Source organism: Acomys russatus, chromosome 7 (genome assembly GCF_903995435.1).
Source record: "Acomys russatus chromosome 7, mAcoRus1.1, whole genome shotgun sequence".
Lineage (NCBI taxonomy): Eukaryota > Metazoa > Chordata > Mammalia > Rodentia > Muridae > Acomys > Acomys russatus.
In genome coordinates, this window is record NC_067143.1 from 40139700 (window position 1) to 40156870 (window position 17171).

Below are 17171 nucleotides of genomic sequence, written 5' to 3' on the forward strand. Positions count from 1 at the left end.
GAGAGAGAGAGAGAGAGAGAGAGAGAGAGAGAGAGAGAGAGGAGAGGGACGAGACAGAGAGAGAGAGAGAGAAGGAGAGACAGAGAGAGAGACAGAGACAGAGAGAAACAGAGAGACAGAGACAGAGAGAAACAGAGAGACAGAGACAGAGACAGAGAGACAGAGATAGAATGACAGACGGGGGGGGGGCAGGAAAGGAAAGAAGAGAGGAAGAGAGAGAAGAGATTTTTATTTTCTTTGAAATTCAAAATGAGCTAAGGGAAAAGGAAAACAGTGTGCCTCAAGATCATAGGCATCAATTTATACAGTTACCATATATTTTTATTTTAAACAAGCAAGAGGCATTAATCAAACCAACCCAATTAGTTGTAAGATAAATTTTATTCAGAAACAAGTAATAGTTATATTTCTCTTTAGCAAATACCAGTCTTTTTTTGGAAACTAGGGCTTGGGTAAAATCATGGGTCTGAGCAAAAACAGTAAAACAAACAGTTAAGGTCTGTGTTTTTTATGAGATTAAAATTGCACAAACAATGGAAACAGGTAGAGTGAGGTCAGATCTTCGGCTCCTTCTCTGTTTCCATGTCTGCTTATAGATGGCTCTGATACAGCAAGCTGTGGTAGTCATCTTTGCCCATGAGGAGTGGCTGCCTTTCCTCCTGGGGCTGCTTCTTTTTCTGACACAGATGACTGCTGAGCTTGACCATAAGGGCGGCAACAATCGCTCCCACCAGTGCTGCCCCGAGGAGCCACGGCCAGATCCGAGTGGCTTGTTCCAAGTAGGGCTCAATATAGTTTCTATAAAAGCCTAGCTCTGAAATAGAAAGAGATCATGCTGACGTCATGGATGTCACCATCACCATTAGCAGCATTTTAGCATGCTACTTGGGGTGAGATACTTCAGTTTAAATGGCAGCTCTTTTGTTTACTAAATAGAAGAGCTTGGGAAAAGTTAACCTAAGCATTCTCATGCTGTTTCCTTCTTTGGAAGAAAGAAAAACAATTCTCTACTATTGGGATCTCTTGAAACTTCTATATAACCCTTGGTGTGTAGTGTTGTTAGGTATTACACTTAGAACTCCTTTTGGTGATAGTCTAACAGTTCTGCTGCTTTATGAAACACAGTTAAATTATTAAACGCAGGGGCATTTGTACAATCTATGCTTGCAGAGATCTCAGCTTTTAACTATTATGTGTGTATGTGTAGGCATGTGTGTGTGTGTGTGTGTGTGTGTGTGTGTGTGTGTGTGTACATGTATGTGGGAATATGTTTGCAGATGCTACCTAAGCCAGAAGAGGCTGTAAGAATCCCTCGAACTGAAGCTACAAGCAGTTGGTTATGAGCTGCCCATGTTGTGCTAGGATTTGAACTTGTAAAAAGAGCAGCCTCTCTTAACTGTTGAAACATCTCTCAAGCCCCACAATGTTTAGTCTACAAACAACAGATTTTAGCCAAGAGTATTTTTGAAATAATTTTGAGTAAAGAAACCTACAGGCCTTTTGATCGTCTATAGGTACTTCAAAATTCACAAGGAACTGGGTTGAGATTAGAAGAATTGTGACTTCTGCCACCCATAAATAATTTGCTACCTCTTGAATCATCGAGTTCAGATAATATAAAATACATATTTTGAAAGCAATGTGCTTGTTGGATTCCCCTGCACTTTTCCAAAAAAAATTTCTAAAAGTCAAATTGGCCCTTTAGTATCATGTTTTGTGTTGCTTTTTGTTTATTTATTTATTTTTTATTGCAGGTTTTTAAATTTTTTATTAATTTATTCTTGTAACATCTCAATGGTTATCCCATCCCTTGTATCCTCCCATTCTTCCCTCCCTCCCATTTTCCCCCTACTCCCCTCCCCTATGACTGTTCCTGAGGGGGGATTTCCTCCCTCTGTATATGCTCATAGGGTATCAAGTCTCTTCTTGGTAACCTGCTAGCCTTCCTCTGAATGCCACCAGGTCTCCCCCTCCAGGGGACATGGTCAACACTATGGAATACTATTCAGCTATTAAAAACAAGGAATTCCCAAAATTTGTGGACAAATGGATTGAGCTAGAAATGATCATAATGAGTGAGTTAACCCAGAAGCAGAAAGACTCAGATGGTATATACTCACTTATATCTGCATACTAGCCCAAGGGGCATGTCTCATGAAAGCCTTCATTTACCAGGAAACTGGGACAGAGGGGAGGACATCCTATTGTTTATTTTTTAAAGACAGAGTTTCTCTGTTCTGGAACTTGCTTTGTAGATAAGGCTGCCCTTGAACTCACATAGACCCACCTGCTTCTGCCTCCCAACTTTTGGGATTAAGGGCTTGTGCCACCACCACCTGGCAACATGTATTTCTTATTTTCTATATAGTCTAAGAAGCCCTAAACATTTAAATGTTACAGGTCTAGCACTTCTTCTACTATTACAAGACAACATTGTATTTCAGTTACTACTTATACATCTAAATTCTGTATTATACTGACTCCTTGAAGACCCAAACTATAAAATAATCCTGCAGTTTGGTAGAATGCTTAAAATTCATGACAGAATTAAATGTTTACTCAATGACTGAACGTAGTATTGGGTTAAAAACGGTAGGAAGTAAATATTAGTTTGATCTGGAGAGATATAAAAGAATATTAATAAAAGCAAATTATAAATTAGCCATTGTTTACTATATTTTGAGGTAAAATTTTTGATGTTTCATAGCTTAAAAGCTTCAAAAGAATACTATAATATCATTTTCCTTAACTCAATATATACTTTATTTGCCTATTTCCATGAGTTTTTTTCTTCAAAAATTAATGAAGAATAAACTGATTTAGGTAAGACACCTAGACAGTTCCCCAGTCATAAGATGCACACAATTTGTGCTACCTTCTATGAAATATCTCAGTCTTCTCAATGTCATTTTCTTAGTTCATGTTACACAACAGAAGGATAAAATATTTCAGAAATAGTAGTTGTCTTTACTTCTTTGCTCTTACTCTTTCATGTTAGAATATTTTCTCTCCCTTTATCATCTGCCTACCAATCCTTCAAACATTGTCAAAATTGAACTATGTACAAATCACTGCTTCCCTATTTATACTCTTGAAGGATTTTACTGTTGAGTCTTTGTGCTTCCTTGCACAATCTGTTAGATTTCTACATTGTATGTGGTTCTCACTGTGATTCAAGCTACATTAGTCATTTCAGTAGAACTAAAGTTGATCGTAAGAACTAGGAGGTAGTGAAGTTCACAGATTCGTCCCTTTTCCTTATCTATGAGCTTATTCATGCTTCCTTAATTATTAAAATGTATCAAAAATAATGATTCTTGACTATCTCCTAGACATAAGCCATTTGTAGTTTTACATTGTAGTTTTCTAGTCTCTATATTACAGTGAAAGGTCAATGTGTTAATCATAGGTTCAAAATCTGCTTTCTCCATGTATTGCTATTTATAATTTAAGACATTACTTCAATTCTTTAAGACTGATATTCTCATCTTGTATAGAAAATAATTAACTAGTGAATAATAAATTAAATGATGTGTGTAGCTACAGTTGAAATATAAAGGGCTCACCTCCCCCGACCCCCATACATACCCAAAGACTGATATATAAAGGACTTAGCTGGCTAATTGATGGACTCTAAATATGATGGCATAATTAGGAGGTGTTTAAAAGCAATAGGTGAGAGCTGAGTGGAGGAACTGAGTCAGGGGAAGTTTGCTGTTGAAGCATACATCATCGATGACTCCTTCTTTGTCCCTACTACACACTCCTGCTATGGTGATATTTAGATCTTGCCTTGGAATCAAAACAATAGAACCTGTTAATCATGGTGTGAAACCTCGGAAACCACAAGAAAAAATTATTTCTTTAAGTTTTCTTTCTCAGTCATTTGTCGTTGGAACCAACAGGTAGACTCCAATAGTACGTAGTTTCTGCATGGACTAGGCTTTCATTACTACCTGTCCCTTGTTTGTGAAGATGATATTAAGGTAGTCCTACATAGGAAGATGAAGGTGCTGAGATAATACAAGTCCTATGCCTTTACATTATGCTTTTAGCCAAAGGCATAATAATTAACACTACAGAAGTATTATGAAGCCCATTATTAAGTAGTATTGAAAGTTTCGCTTTTTGTACTGGTTTTCCAAGCCAACAGTCTCTCCCAGTGGTAGATCAAAATCTGTTTCCTCTGTATCATATTGCACACACTAAATTCTTTTAGCATGGTTCAGAGTAATTCAATGGGTTATTTCTGATCTAAATATATAACATGAATAAAATGTGATTCTAAGAATTGGAACATATTCCCTAGGTCATAAAATAGTTAGCTTATAGAATCCAAACCTATATCCTTTAATAATTTACCTATACAAAATGCCCTACAGTAAATGGAATAGATATAAATTATGAATCCTTGGAGTAGAGTTTATATGATTATAAATTATAATGATATAGACTCTTTAAAAGTTTTTTTAAATTGTATATACAAAAGACATTTTTTTACTAAAAGAGCTTGGCCATGTAAGATCCCACAGTTTATCTGAAGTCAACTGAGCCTTACCTGGCTCTTGTAGGTAGCTGTAGTCATAGCCCAGATCCTTGGAGGAAATGAAAAAATCACCATTTCTGTAGAGCGGTATGAAAGGAACCATGTAGGACTCCCTGTTATGGCCGATGGGTGCATTCGCTTCTGGGTAAATCTCTAGAAGAGGGTGGTGTCTTCGGAGCCATTGTTCAAAAATACTATAGAGGGAAGGGTTACTCCGACTAAGGAACATTTTAATTATAAGATGAAAAATTTAACTTTTAGGAAGACAATTATTGATATCACAAGACATGACAAATGTTGACTATCCTTAAACTCTAGCACATTACTATTTCATGTCCTGAAGAGGGTCACTCATCAGAAACATGGTAGGTATGAGGATAACTTCATGTTTATCCCTATGAAAGTAATTAACCTTCTAAAACTAGCCTAGAGCCTTCAGAATGCAACTTTGGATTGTGTGAAATTTGGTCATAGTCATAAATTAAATATAAGTTTTTTACAAATTCAAAGAGAGGCAAAAGAAAAAAAAGATAAAAGTAAAATGACAAAGCACTAAAACACTTTCACATTTTGTTTGTGGTATGTATCAGTTATTTCAACCTTTGTCTTTTGAGGCAGAGCCTACCTTCAATGATGCAGCTTCACCCAAAGCTCTTACATGACCACAAGGTCATTATACAGGAAATAAGACAGAACAATCCTAGGAATAGGAAATGGTGACACAAAGAAACAAGGACAATGGAAAGCCGTCTTAGAGTGAGCAAAGACAATCTTTGACACAGAATTGGGTTTGAATGGGCAGAAAATCCCACTGTTTTGTTCTCTAGCATGGATGCTCAGGAGTTCGTGGATGTTGCCCTTGTTATTATCTGCCCCTGAATTTATTTCACAACAGTTTTGTGAGCTATCTAAAATCCTTTTGGCAAATTTTCCTATGAAGATGAGCCAAATTTATTTCTTCTAGGCACAATTAGAAACTGATAATAATGCTGAAAAATTAAATGTATTAAAATATTTAGCAAAAATGAATTAGAAACTCAAGCAATAAGAGACTATATACAGAACCCTTAAAAGCATCACAAAGAAAATTGACTAGTGGGGCTGGAGAATGGCTCAGAGGTTAAGAGCACTGCCTGCTCTTCCAAAGGTCCTGAGTTCAATTCCCAGCAATCACATGGTGGCTTACAACCATCTACAATGAGATCTAATGTCATCTTCTGGTGTGCAGGCATGCAAGGTAGGCAGAATACTGTATACATAATAATAAATAAATCTTAAATAAATAAATAAATAAAATTGGTTTTGTGTCGCAAGACTGCTTTACAGGGGAAGAACAAGAGACCTCTAGTTGAGGAACTTGCCCGGGGGCACTGTCTTCAGGTTTAATCACTCATGACTAAAAAAATCTTTTTAAAAAATACTGAATTTACTGGAGATATGATCACCTCATGCTTACAATCCAACAGATCCAAAATCCAATGTTATGGAAGTATCAAATAAATGTTATTGCTAATTGTAAATTTTAAGTTAGTAAATCAAAAGGTAGTAGAGAGCAAGCTATATAAAAGGAGAATGATAATACTTGAGTAAACTAAAAACAAAACTTTTACAGTTTAAAATACCAAACAGAACAAGAAAGCTAAATAAAATAGCCTAAATAATTTTTCCTATAGTATAAGGCAATTCTGTTCACTTGAGATCTGGACTTCAGTCACTAGTCTGGTCAATCTTAGATTATACCTGTCCATTAGAAGGAACCAGAAGTCATCAGTAAACATAAAAACCTGGCCCATGAATACCAAAATGTCTCCAAGTTTGGTTTATAATTAAATATGTATTAAGCATCTATTGTAGTTTATCTTCTTCTTTTCTTCTTAAAAATGCAAATAACTTTTATGGCGTAAAGATACTATACAAATTAAAACAGCACCAGACACAGACAGAGGTGTTTGCCAAATGTTCGCAGCATTTTCACCATGGTCCTTGTTACCAGTCCTCTTTCTCATTCTTATCAATGCACTAGGAGAACTTTATAACTGTTGAGAGAAATAAAATGTGCTATGACCGAAATATGAAGGCCAATATTTTGGAGCAAGGTCAGTAATGATTGCAATTCTTCTGATAGGCAGAATTTGGAAAGAGGAAGCCTCTAAAAGATAAATTTGGGAGGGTTGGTGTCCCAGCTTTCTTAACTGAAAAAAAAAAAATAGAGCTTGCTTAAAAACACCAAATTCTATGTAAGCCTTATAATTTTATATATTTTTAATATTAGCTTGTAATTTAATCTTCAAAAAAGCCTTACTTGTTAATCACATGCAATTTAGGAAATAAAAACAAGCCAAAAGATGAAAAAAAAAAAATCACAGGTAATTGCAGTATATTTGGTTTTTGAGATGAGCACTTATAATATTCCATAAATACTTGACCCCAAATGAATATTATGCTATTAATCTATAAATATGATCTTTTATTTGTTTAAAGTGATATGTTTTCAACTAGTACATACACTTTATTCATATGGAGACTAGTTGACATTGCTCCTTTCTCAATGCCTTTTTCACTTGGATATAGGAGCAAGCTAATATGCAGTGAGTCACTAAGGAGAGACTGGAGGAAAACGTATCTGATGTCAATTGAGAAAAATTACTATTATAGTTTAATTTATAAATAATCTTGTTTCTACCAAGAAATAAAAAACAAAACTTTTTCCTAAGTAGGACAAGGGCATCAATCCTTAGCACCTGATTTAATGGATGAGACCATTAATTTGCTTACTACCTTATCAACCTGTGAAAATGAAGGCATTAGTCTTGATTAAGTTCGTTAGTGATAGTTCTCATCTTCAGCTAATTTCATCAAACTGTCTAGAACGGCTTTCATTGAAATACTAACAATAAACTGGATAATCATACTGACAGTTTGGGGGAAGAAAATCGCATCAAAAACTGGAAATGACTTTCAGTAGATTTCTGAAAGTCTCAGAGACAAGAAGATAGGTGTTGTAGAATTAGAAAAAAGTGAGAGTAGAAATATGAAGTGATATGTTTTAAAGATAAGCATAGCATAAAATATTTGGTTTCTAGTCTGATATAAAACCTTTGCTCACTATTGTCCATTCAATGATAAAAAGACAAAGAAGAAAATGAGCACCTTCTCTTGAATCCATAAGAAAACCCTGTTTCAGGACAAATTGCTGACTCTAAAGTTGTAGCTATACATGTTTACTGAAGAATATAGCTAAAATCCATGTTTGGTGGTGTGTACCTTTAATCCCAGCTCTCAGGGAGGCAGAGGCAGGTGAATCACTGTGAGTTTGAGGCCATCCTCATCTACAAAGTGAGTCCAGGATAGCCAAGTTTACACAAAGAAACCATGTCTCGAAAAATAACAACAACAACAACAACAGAATATGCTTAAAATTTAAAATGGATCCAATGCAGCTAGATCTATAAATGGTTGTAACACCCACATGTTGGGGGATGGTCTGATGTATTTTGATGCTAATTACTGCTTGCTGTGTCTGACTGACCTTTTGCTTAATAAAAAGCCATCTCACCTGGGCAGGGCAAAGGAGATAGGAGGGGCTAGGAGAGAGAGGAATTCTGGGAAGAAGAAAGACCGCCCCCGAGAAAAATGAAGAAGGAGACCTGAAGTGAAGAGAGGAAGGCCACCATGGATTAGATGGAGGAGAAGCACATGCCTGGCGTGGATGGAAAATCCGGCCCAGATAAAGAATATGAGCAGGTATGTGGGATTATGGATGGGAGGTAACTTGATAGAAGTTATTAGAAGCCGATGCCATGGGATTGAGGCAGGGATCCCATGCCTGCCCCACTATGGGAGGTAGATTAGAGGATTGATATCTGCCCTGCCCCAGGTTAACTAAGTCTATCTTAAAATGTAACAAGTGTCTGTGTCTTAATTGATTGCTGGCCGGGCCAACAGATAATACTGATAATACATGGTGACTAAGGGCATTAACAGAATATACATTCTGACAGAGTACACATATTCCTTGTGTACGATGGACTGATAGATGATGCTATGGTTTGCTTGTAACACCCTAATGTTATATTGAAATTATGACCGTCATTCTATAAGTATTGGACAACAAAACCCAATCCAGATCAGGTCACCATGGGTCTGCATTCATGAATGGATTAATGCTGTTGTCCTGGGTATGATTTAGTTCCTCTAGGACTGTGCTTGTTAGGAAAATGATTTTGTCTCTCTCTTGATTTCTTGTTTTCTAGTACTTCCTCACCGTTATATCTTTTCCCATTGTGTGTCAAAGCAAGACCTAAACCTACAGCCTCAAGCACAGTAAGAAACACATCTGCTATTTAATCACCTAGTCTCATGTATTCTGTTATTTAATAGCATCAATGAACTAAATCATATAATAAAAATTGATGGCTATATGTGGGCAAGGGATAAAATACATGCACTCACAGATACATATATACATATATATATATATACGCGTCATATATGTATAGAAGCAAGAAATCACAACTGATAGTGAGGTGCTACACAGACTATAGGCTTTATGGCTCATGCTTCTGGGCTAAACATTTTCACTCCCAATGAAATAAAACAATGGAAAAGCAGTATATGATTTGCAGGTGTTAATATCCGTTATGACATCTCCCTTTAAACTTAAAGAACTCTCTCTGTAAATGGGAAATTGAAGCAACGTTTAGTGTTGGCTATCATGTACTCGACTAGAATGTACTTAAATTACATGGGGTTTCGCATTAGGTTTCTGTAATGTATAGCTATACCTAAGTTTTGTATCCCATGTTTAACAGTTTTCTGGTAATATGCAAGAAATTGGTTAGCAACCAGGAATTAAAGCAGAAAGTTGAACAAAACATTAATGTTTTGCTGAAATGGCAGAAAACCTTTTTTTGTGTGTGCATGTGTGTGTAGTGGGTGTTAAAAGTCATAATATTTTCAGTCATTAATCCTTATATGAGAAATGAACTTTTTATCATAAAATAAATTCCAGATTGCAGAGAAGAGGTGAATTTGTAATTGTGAAATACTGACATTGAAAGTCTAAAGGTGTGTGTGTGTGTGTGTGTGTGTGTGTGTGTGTGTGTGTGTGACTGAAACTCAATTTTTCCCCTTGTACCATGTGGATCCAGAGTTCACTGCAGAGGAGAGGGTTGCAGAGCCACACACTGACATGGGATTTTCTGATGAGTAGCTTACCTTCCTTCTATAGGGAGGCTTGTGAGTATCTGTGAAGTGACTCCCACTGTGCTTAATGTTTTCTAGGCAGGGCTCACCTACAGCAGGTAGGTGTGAGTGGAAGGAGTTAAGGAAGACTATTACAATGTGTTTTGTGGAAAGAAGGAACGCCCTACAGGATGAGCCGATGAGAAGAAAATATGTGCTCTTTCTGGTTTGTGGGCAAGGAGAGACGCAGAAAATACACACACACACACACACACACACACACACACACACACAGAGAGAGAGAGAGAGAGAGAGAGAGAGAGAGAGAGAGAGAGAGAGAGAGAGGGAGAGAGAACAAATTATTTTTTCCCAGCTCCATTTTCCTTAGCTGTAAAATGGGGCTAATAAAAAAATGAAGAGGTTGTGAGATACCAGTGAGCTAGATGCTCAATGCACCATAGATAACCTCCTGGGCATCCAAACTGATTGGTCGGTCATGGCTGTTTTCTTTTACATAGCATAAACTACCCCTGTTTTACATGATGCAAGAGCCAATATTAATATTTTTGAAATGAATATTCTACATTTTGATTCTGGGGCTATATTTGATATATTTTAGATAAGATGGAGAATGAAAGGAATAATTTTGCAAGTGGTATTTTATTTTGTACCTTATTAATGATTACAAACACTTTAATACTTATATGTACATATAATGTGTTATATGGAAGAATCTACCTTCTATTCTCTCTCTTCCGATTCCTCCTCATCCTCCCCTCACTTTTCTTTTCCAATTTCCTGTTCCCTCTCTGTCTCTCTCTCTCTCTGTCTAATACCTACTGAGTCCATTTGGTACTATTTATATGTGCGTGAATGTGGAGCCACCTACTGGAGGGTGGGTAGACTTTCAGGGCCTCAGAAAATTAATTATTAGGCAACCTAAGAAATATTTTTTAAATAGAATAAAAATTGTACAGAGGATGGGGGATAATTCAGACAGCATAGTAGTTACTATGCAAAAATAATGGACTGAGTCAAGATACCCAGCAACCATTCAAAAGGAGAGTGCAATATAGATCATGTCAGTAAACTGTGTGTCATTTATGCTTATTAAAAAGAGAATCTGAGGGACATTTAGGTTGTTTCCAGGTTCAGGCTATTATGATTAAGGCTGCTATGAACATGGCTGAGCATATGTCCTTGCTGTGTGGTGGAGCATTTTCTGGGTATACCCAAGGAGTGGAATAGCTGGGTCTTGAGGAAGCCTTCTTGGTCTTACCCCTAGGGAAGGGGAATTGGGTGAAAGCGGGAGGGAGGGAGGAATGGGAGAATACAAGTAATGGGATAACAATTGAGTTCTAATCTGAATAAACTAATAAAATTAAAAATAAAAAAAGAGAATCTGGGAACAAGTTGGGTCCTTTATCTTAGATTTAAGTATATTTATCTTGTGTCCTCTGACACCCTTTCCTTGCTGCCCAGCAAGTCTTGCCAATTGGCATTTGCAGGTTTGCTGAGATTTGTGTCAGAAACTAAAAAGAGGGATAAAGGAACATGTCCTGTGTCAGCCTCTAACCTTCATATACAGGAGCACAGCATGAAAATACATACGCACTCGTGCACACACACACACACACACACACACACGCACGCACACACACATGCACACATACAAAATAAAAATTTGCAGGCAGAGCAGGAGAGGGTTATGAAGAATATCTGAAAGATTCTGAAGCTGAAAAATTAGGTTCAGAGTCTTGCAATAATAACTAGGAACACAAGACAGCTACTAAGCCTGTGCTGATGCTAGGTTCATTTTCAGTAAAGTAGATAGTATGACAGCATGGGATGAATCATTTCACCCACAAAACTTAAATGGTACCTTGGTGACTACATGTGGAAATGAGATCTTTAAGGAGATGATTGACTTAAAATGAAGTTATAAAACTAGCATGGTCTGATGAAGTCCTCAGGAGAAGATGCAATTAAGACACAGAAAGGTACAGAGGGAAACTCTATAAAGATATAAAAAGCAGATCTTTTGGTCACACACACACACACACCTTTGCTGTGTCTTTGATCTCAGACATCTAGCCTCCAGGATTGTAAGAAATCAGGAAGAATAATTCATAATATAAAAGATTACTGTTAATGAAATTAGTATGAGCATTATAATTTGATTTTGAGCTTTTCTTCCTCAGGGCTTTATAACGTATGTGTTTCTCTACTGTATCCTTTGCTCCTTCAAGGCTTCCGTCAAATACCACTTCTATGAGAACTTCAAAAGAATTATTTCTTTCTTCCTTTGATTAGGACATTGTTAACAATGTTTTGATATATGTTTCATACTAAAAATTTATTCACTATTACTTCTCAGCCTTTTGTCTGGTATCAAGCATACAGAATTCAAAAAAGCAATAAATCGCTTTACTAAATATTAAATACCAAGTATTTACCATAGTGTTTGCTCACAAACCAAAGACAGGCATTAGAATTATTCATACCCATAACTTTTAGAAGAAATTTATAGAAACTGTGCATTTTGTTGAAAAAAAAAACCCACAGTTTTAGCGAATTCCTAAAGTGAATATGAATTAATAATTTTGAGAATTACTAATTGATTATCTGAATTGAGCACAGAAAGAATCTGAGATATGCTAGTGATTTTAAACTTTTCCTGACTGCAGCATCCACTGATGTTCACCCGTTAGCACACTACCTGCAATGTGAACAGCATGATATCAGGTACTGGAGATACAAAGCCAAGTGGAAAACTGCCCTTGTCTCCCAAGAAGCCGAAGTTGAGCCCATAACTCAACACAGTGAATTATGAATACCACAGAATAGTCAGAACCTTTTATACCCTTAAGAGAACAGTGGAAGGACAGATAGATACTGCTTGGGTAGTGATGTATCCGATAAGGGGACCTTCGAGTGACATTTGAACATACTCTTGAGAAGCGATGGATAGAAGTCGTGCAATGTAATAAAAAGAGAAAAGATACTGTAAGGAGACTGCAGCTCAAGCATAAAGGAGCCCAGGTCTGTAAATAGCTCAGAACTAAAAGGAATGTATGTGTCAGTACATGTGCTATAACACAATTTTGGGTTTTGGACGGAAGTGACTGAATCTAAACAGTACTGTGAAACCCTGAGCGTTCACTGGAGGAGTTTAGGCAGTGTATTGACATTAATATTTAACTGATACAGAAGCTGATAAAAAATCAAGTTTGAGGGATTAAGAGAAGTGCTCTGGTACTACATACGGTGTATTTGAATGGAGACTACTGGGAGAACAGAGCCTCTGTCTGGGTGGGAGATAACAGTGTCTTTTTGGTCCTACTTTTCAATCTTCCTCACTAATGATGGAACCCACGGAGGGATATTCAGAAAGTATCCGTAAAACAACCTTTTGAAAAGAAACTAACATTTTAACAGGTTATATTTGCAGACATGAATAACTTTAAATGGAAAATCCGTAAAGAAACTATGAAGTTGATCAATTGACCATCATTTTAAGCACATATTTTAAAAATGTTTATTTTAGTCAAAGAAAGTAAAAACAATCCTTGAGGAATGGGAAGGAATTACGATGAGATAATAACCACTTAAGCTAATGAATAAGTTTGGAGAAACTTAGCATAAGAATTGAAGGAAGTAAGGGCAAAGGTCAAGAAAATAAAGACAGTGACTTTCTAATTTTCTTTTCCCATAGATGTTTAAGCATATATTTAGGTGGTAGGCACTGCAGTGTGGACTGTTTAAAGGGGAAGGTGATTATAATGTGGGACTAAGTTGAAAGATTTTGTAGGAGACAGAAACTAAATTCAAGCTAAATGAATCAGGCTATAGTCATGAAGCAGAGTTGTCAGGAGTCTTGAAGAGTAACATAAAGACTCTGCTGCACGCAGGTGGCTGACTGCTCTACATTTGTCTCTCTGTAGAAAGTGGTTTTTTTTAAAACCTCAATACTCCAACATGTGAAATCATAACAATAAAGTTTACCTTATCCCTCCCATTAAGGTCTTCACAAATTTTCAATTTTTCCATCGGGTATGCACTATATACCAAGCTCCAAGGGTAGTTATAATAGTCTGTAGTGGTACAGACTTCATTTTGTGGTGTGATAAAGACATGTGTGAAAATTCAAGCCATGTAAGTGATGCTCTTAGGGACCTATAGACAAAAAACTATGAGATTCCAACAGGAGTAAAGGTGAAAATAAAAGGTGTTTCTCAGAAGAAGAGTACTTAAATCAGTTGAAAAAATTGTGGAGAAGAAACTGACTGCATTCCAGTTACATCCTCACAGGAACTCGGGGAATAATAACTGGAAAGTAAAAGTAGTTAGGAATGGATGCAGTATTGAATAATTCAGGGTTGATGAGTAGTGAGCCTTGGAAGGGGAGACAGAGCCAAATTTTGAAAAGGCTTTTATGCATAAAGAGAAAGTGTAGATTGCGCTTGAGCGTTCATCTTCCATATAAGCACACCAAAGAAGTTGGGGTTGTTATTGGAACTGAAATTTCTAATTATGAATATATTGGCTATCTACATTGTATGTTATCATATAACATATATTTCTATGTTTAATTAGCTATTGTAGTGTATAGGGCCATAAACAAAAAGCAATGGGTCTATATGCAAAATATACATAATTAGATACTTTTATCCACAGGCCCATGTCTCTGGATTCAGAAACCTGAGGATTAGAAACATTACTTAATAATTTTTGCATATGTAGTAAGGATGCATAAACTTTTCCCTCTCTCCCTAAACAGAGGATAAGAACAACTTCCATTGTACTCACACTGCAAGATAAGAGTAATCTATGAATGATAAAACTTTGAGAGAATGTTTATAAATTGTGCCCAAGTAACACAGAACTGTGTGTGAGGTATCTCAGCATCTGTGGATCTGGGTATCCTTATAAAAATTCAAGACAACTGTTTTAATTTCCTAAACAATTATTCTGAAATTCTTCCATTAGTCGTCATTAATCATATTAACTAAATCACTTCAAAATATAGCTGCTAACCTACACTCCAGGTCCACTCAGGTATTTAAGTTTTATCTCTTCTCAAGTCTCTGATGGGTTTGAAGAATAGATAATTTAGTCTTTCAATTAAGCTTAGTAGGTTAGGGGTTAAGATGTTTTTAGATCAAGATAGATGTTTTAAGTTAATAGAGATGAGATATGATAGATATTAATCTCCATTCAGAAATTTAAACCCAACAATTTAGGAAAGATGTTTACTTCAAGTTTGCCAAATATAAAGGCCCAAATCACTATGAATATATAATAAGATATATTATTATATACTGTCTATATAATTCCTGATTGTCTCCTGATTCTTCCTGCCATATGTAGTTTATTTTACTCATATGTAATAATATACATTAAAAAAGAATGTATACATTAAAAAAGAAACATAATAAAGAATTTTCAAAAAGATCACTTCAAAATGTACTTAGTATAGGCACACTCTCGGCGTAACATTTCTACTAAGAGTGCCAGAAAATACCCTCTTAAACCTCATTCAGAGGTTTCAGTGCTACACCAATTTTTCTTCTTCCTTACTTCTTTCCTAATTGTGGTAGATTGTACTGAACCTCCATCCCACACCCAGTATTATAGAGAAGTTCATAATGATGAAGGGCTCCTTATTTGTACTGGTAACTATTCACTAAAGGCTACTGTACATATGACATTTCATATGTAAATTTTAACCTTGATAGTCTCAAAATTAAATAGAATGCCTTGTGGCAACCCAAAGAAATTACACACTCATCCCTCCGCCTAATAACCTAGTAAGGGACAGAGGATACTTTTCGTCACTGATGCATAAATGTTACAGTGCTATAGTCATTGGCCCTCCTACTGCATCCATTATCAACATGTTTGTTACTTTCCTCATAGTTTTAGATTTCTTGTCAATGAAGATTATCATAAATCTCATTTATCATCTTAGATCATTAACAAGATGGTCACTGGCAAGTTTATGCTCACTGTTATCTGATCTGCAATCCGAAATTTCCACCTCATAGTTGAAAAGTAAAATAAAACGAACACTTTCATTTTGTTCATTCAGATTAAAAATTAGAGCAGGAAATTGATGACATAAATTAAACAGCAAAAATCTATGAATATTTTCCAGAGGACTTTGAATTAATTTTGTATCCAGTGGGAAATGTAGTTAGCATTTGATCATGGGAATGGTATGAAAAAATAGAGTGCATGAACGATTTATTTGAGAACATTGTGCAGGAATTCTTTGAAGATTTGACCTAGAAGACCAATATATATGATGTGGTTAGGTAACAAAGGGCCTATATTAAGTGTAATAGTATTTAGAAGTAATGTTTGAAGTATTGACCTAAAAAAGTAAAGAAGGTCACATGTTTTAAACCAGAAATAACATTTATAAAGTGAAAGTTCACTATGAACTCAAATGTTTCCAGCTAACATCAAATGTTCTACGCACACCTCAGCACATTTATAGTGTATATTTATAGAAGTATATTGAGCATAGATATGCAAATAATTTATACAGTAAGGATACTAATCTCATTGTAACTTAAATGCAAAAATAATGTGCTTAATTTAGCTTAATGAAGAAAAAAGTTAATGTAAAGCATCTTTCAGGACATGAATTTATTTGTAGCTGACAGCCTGACATTTAAATCACAACAAATAGTACTTATCACTGGAAAGACAAACTCAAAAAAACACAGAATAAAGGGTGAAAACCACATTATTTTTTGTTTTGTTCTCCATATCGTCCCACCTGTCACTGCTATTTTTCTGTAGTGAGGATCTTCATCTATATATCCAAGACTCTTCCTTTTCCTAGTCATTTGATCTTTTCAATGGAGTAATTGAAAAATAAAGTTATTCCTTAGAAAGGTGTTGATCATCATTCAGGAGTTTAAAAAATGTAAATTGGCACATTGAGCCAAGGGAAAGCCTATTACTCTGTTTGAATTTTTATTATGGGAAGGAAATAATGAGAAAAGAATTTCTATTTACTGTGCCAAGGAATGATCTTTACTGAAGTGAAGATTAGTGAAAATAAATAATGAATCACAGCGGGTAGATTACCAAGAAAGTCAACATGGATCATGTAGAGAAGAGGCAGAGACTTGGGCCAAAGGGGATTTTGAAATCTCTATAAATGTCACAAGTTGCTATCAATTTTTGCCTATTTTCTTTCAAGTGTTACTAGCGAAATTTATGAAGCTTTAAGTGGCCGATTAAGTGGCATTAAGGAAAAAGGAACTATGGAAAAATATTTGCAACACAACCCAGGGTCTCTGAAAGGGAAATTTTGAAAGATAAAAGCAACGTGCCAGTAACTTGCAAATCCATTGAGTCCATCTGACAAGTTGTGTTTAAAAGTTATAGGCCTTATCTTCCCATCTGAAGTCTTTATTGTAGCTAC

The 17171-nt window shown here is 35.8% G+C and overlaps 1 protein-coding gene across 1 annotated transcript in view; it reads right to left on the reverse strand.

The window, feature by feature from the left end:
* Positions 1–429: 429 nt before the first annotated feature.
* Positions 430–17171, reverse strand: part of Tyr (tyrosinase) — a 54743-nt gene continuing 38001 nt past the window's right edge. Inside the window, exons 4-5 of the mRNA XM_051149459.1 lie at positions 4559–4740; positions 430–814 (exon numbers count right to left, since the gene is read on the reverse strand). Coding sequence (XP_051005416.1) covers positions 591–814; positions 4559–4740 — 406 coding nt within the window. The 3' untranslated portion in view covers positions 430–590. The remainder of the gene's footprint in view (positions 815–4558; positions 4741–17171) is intronic.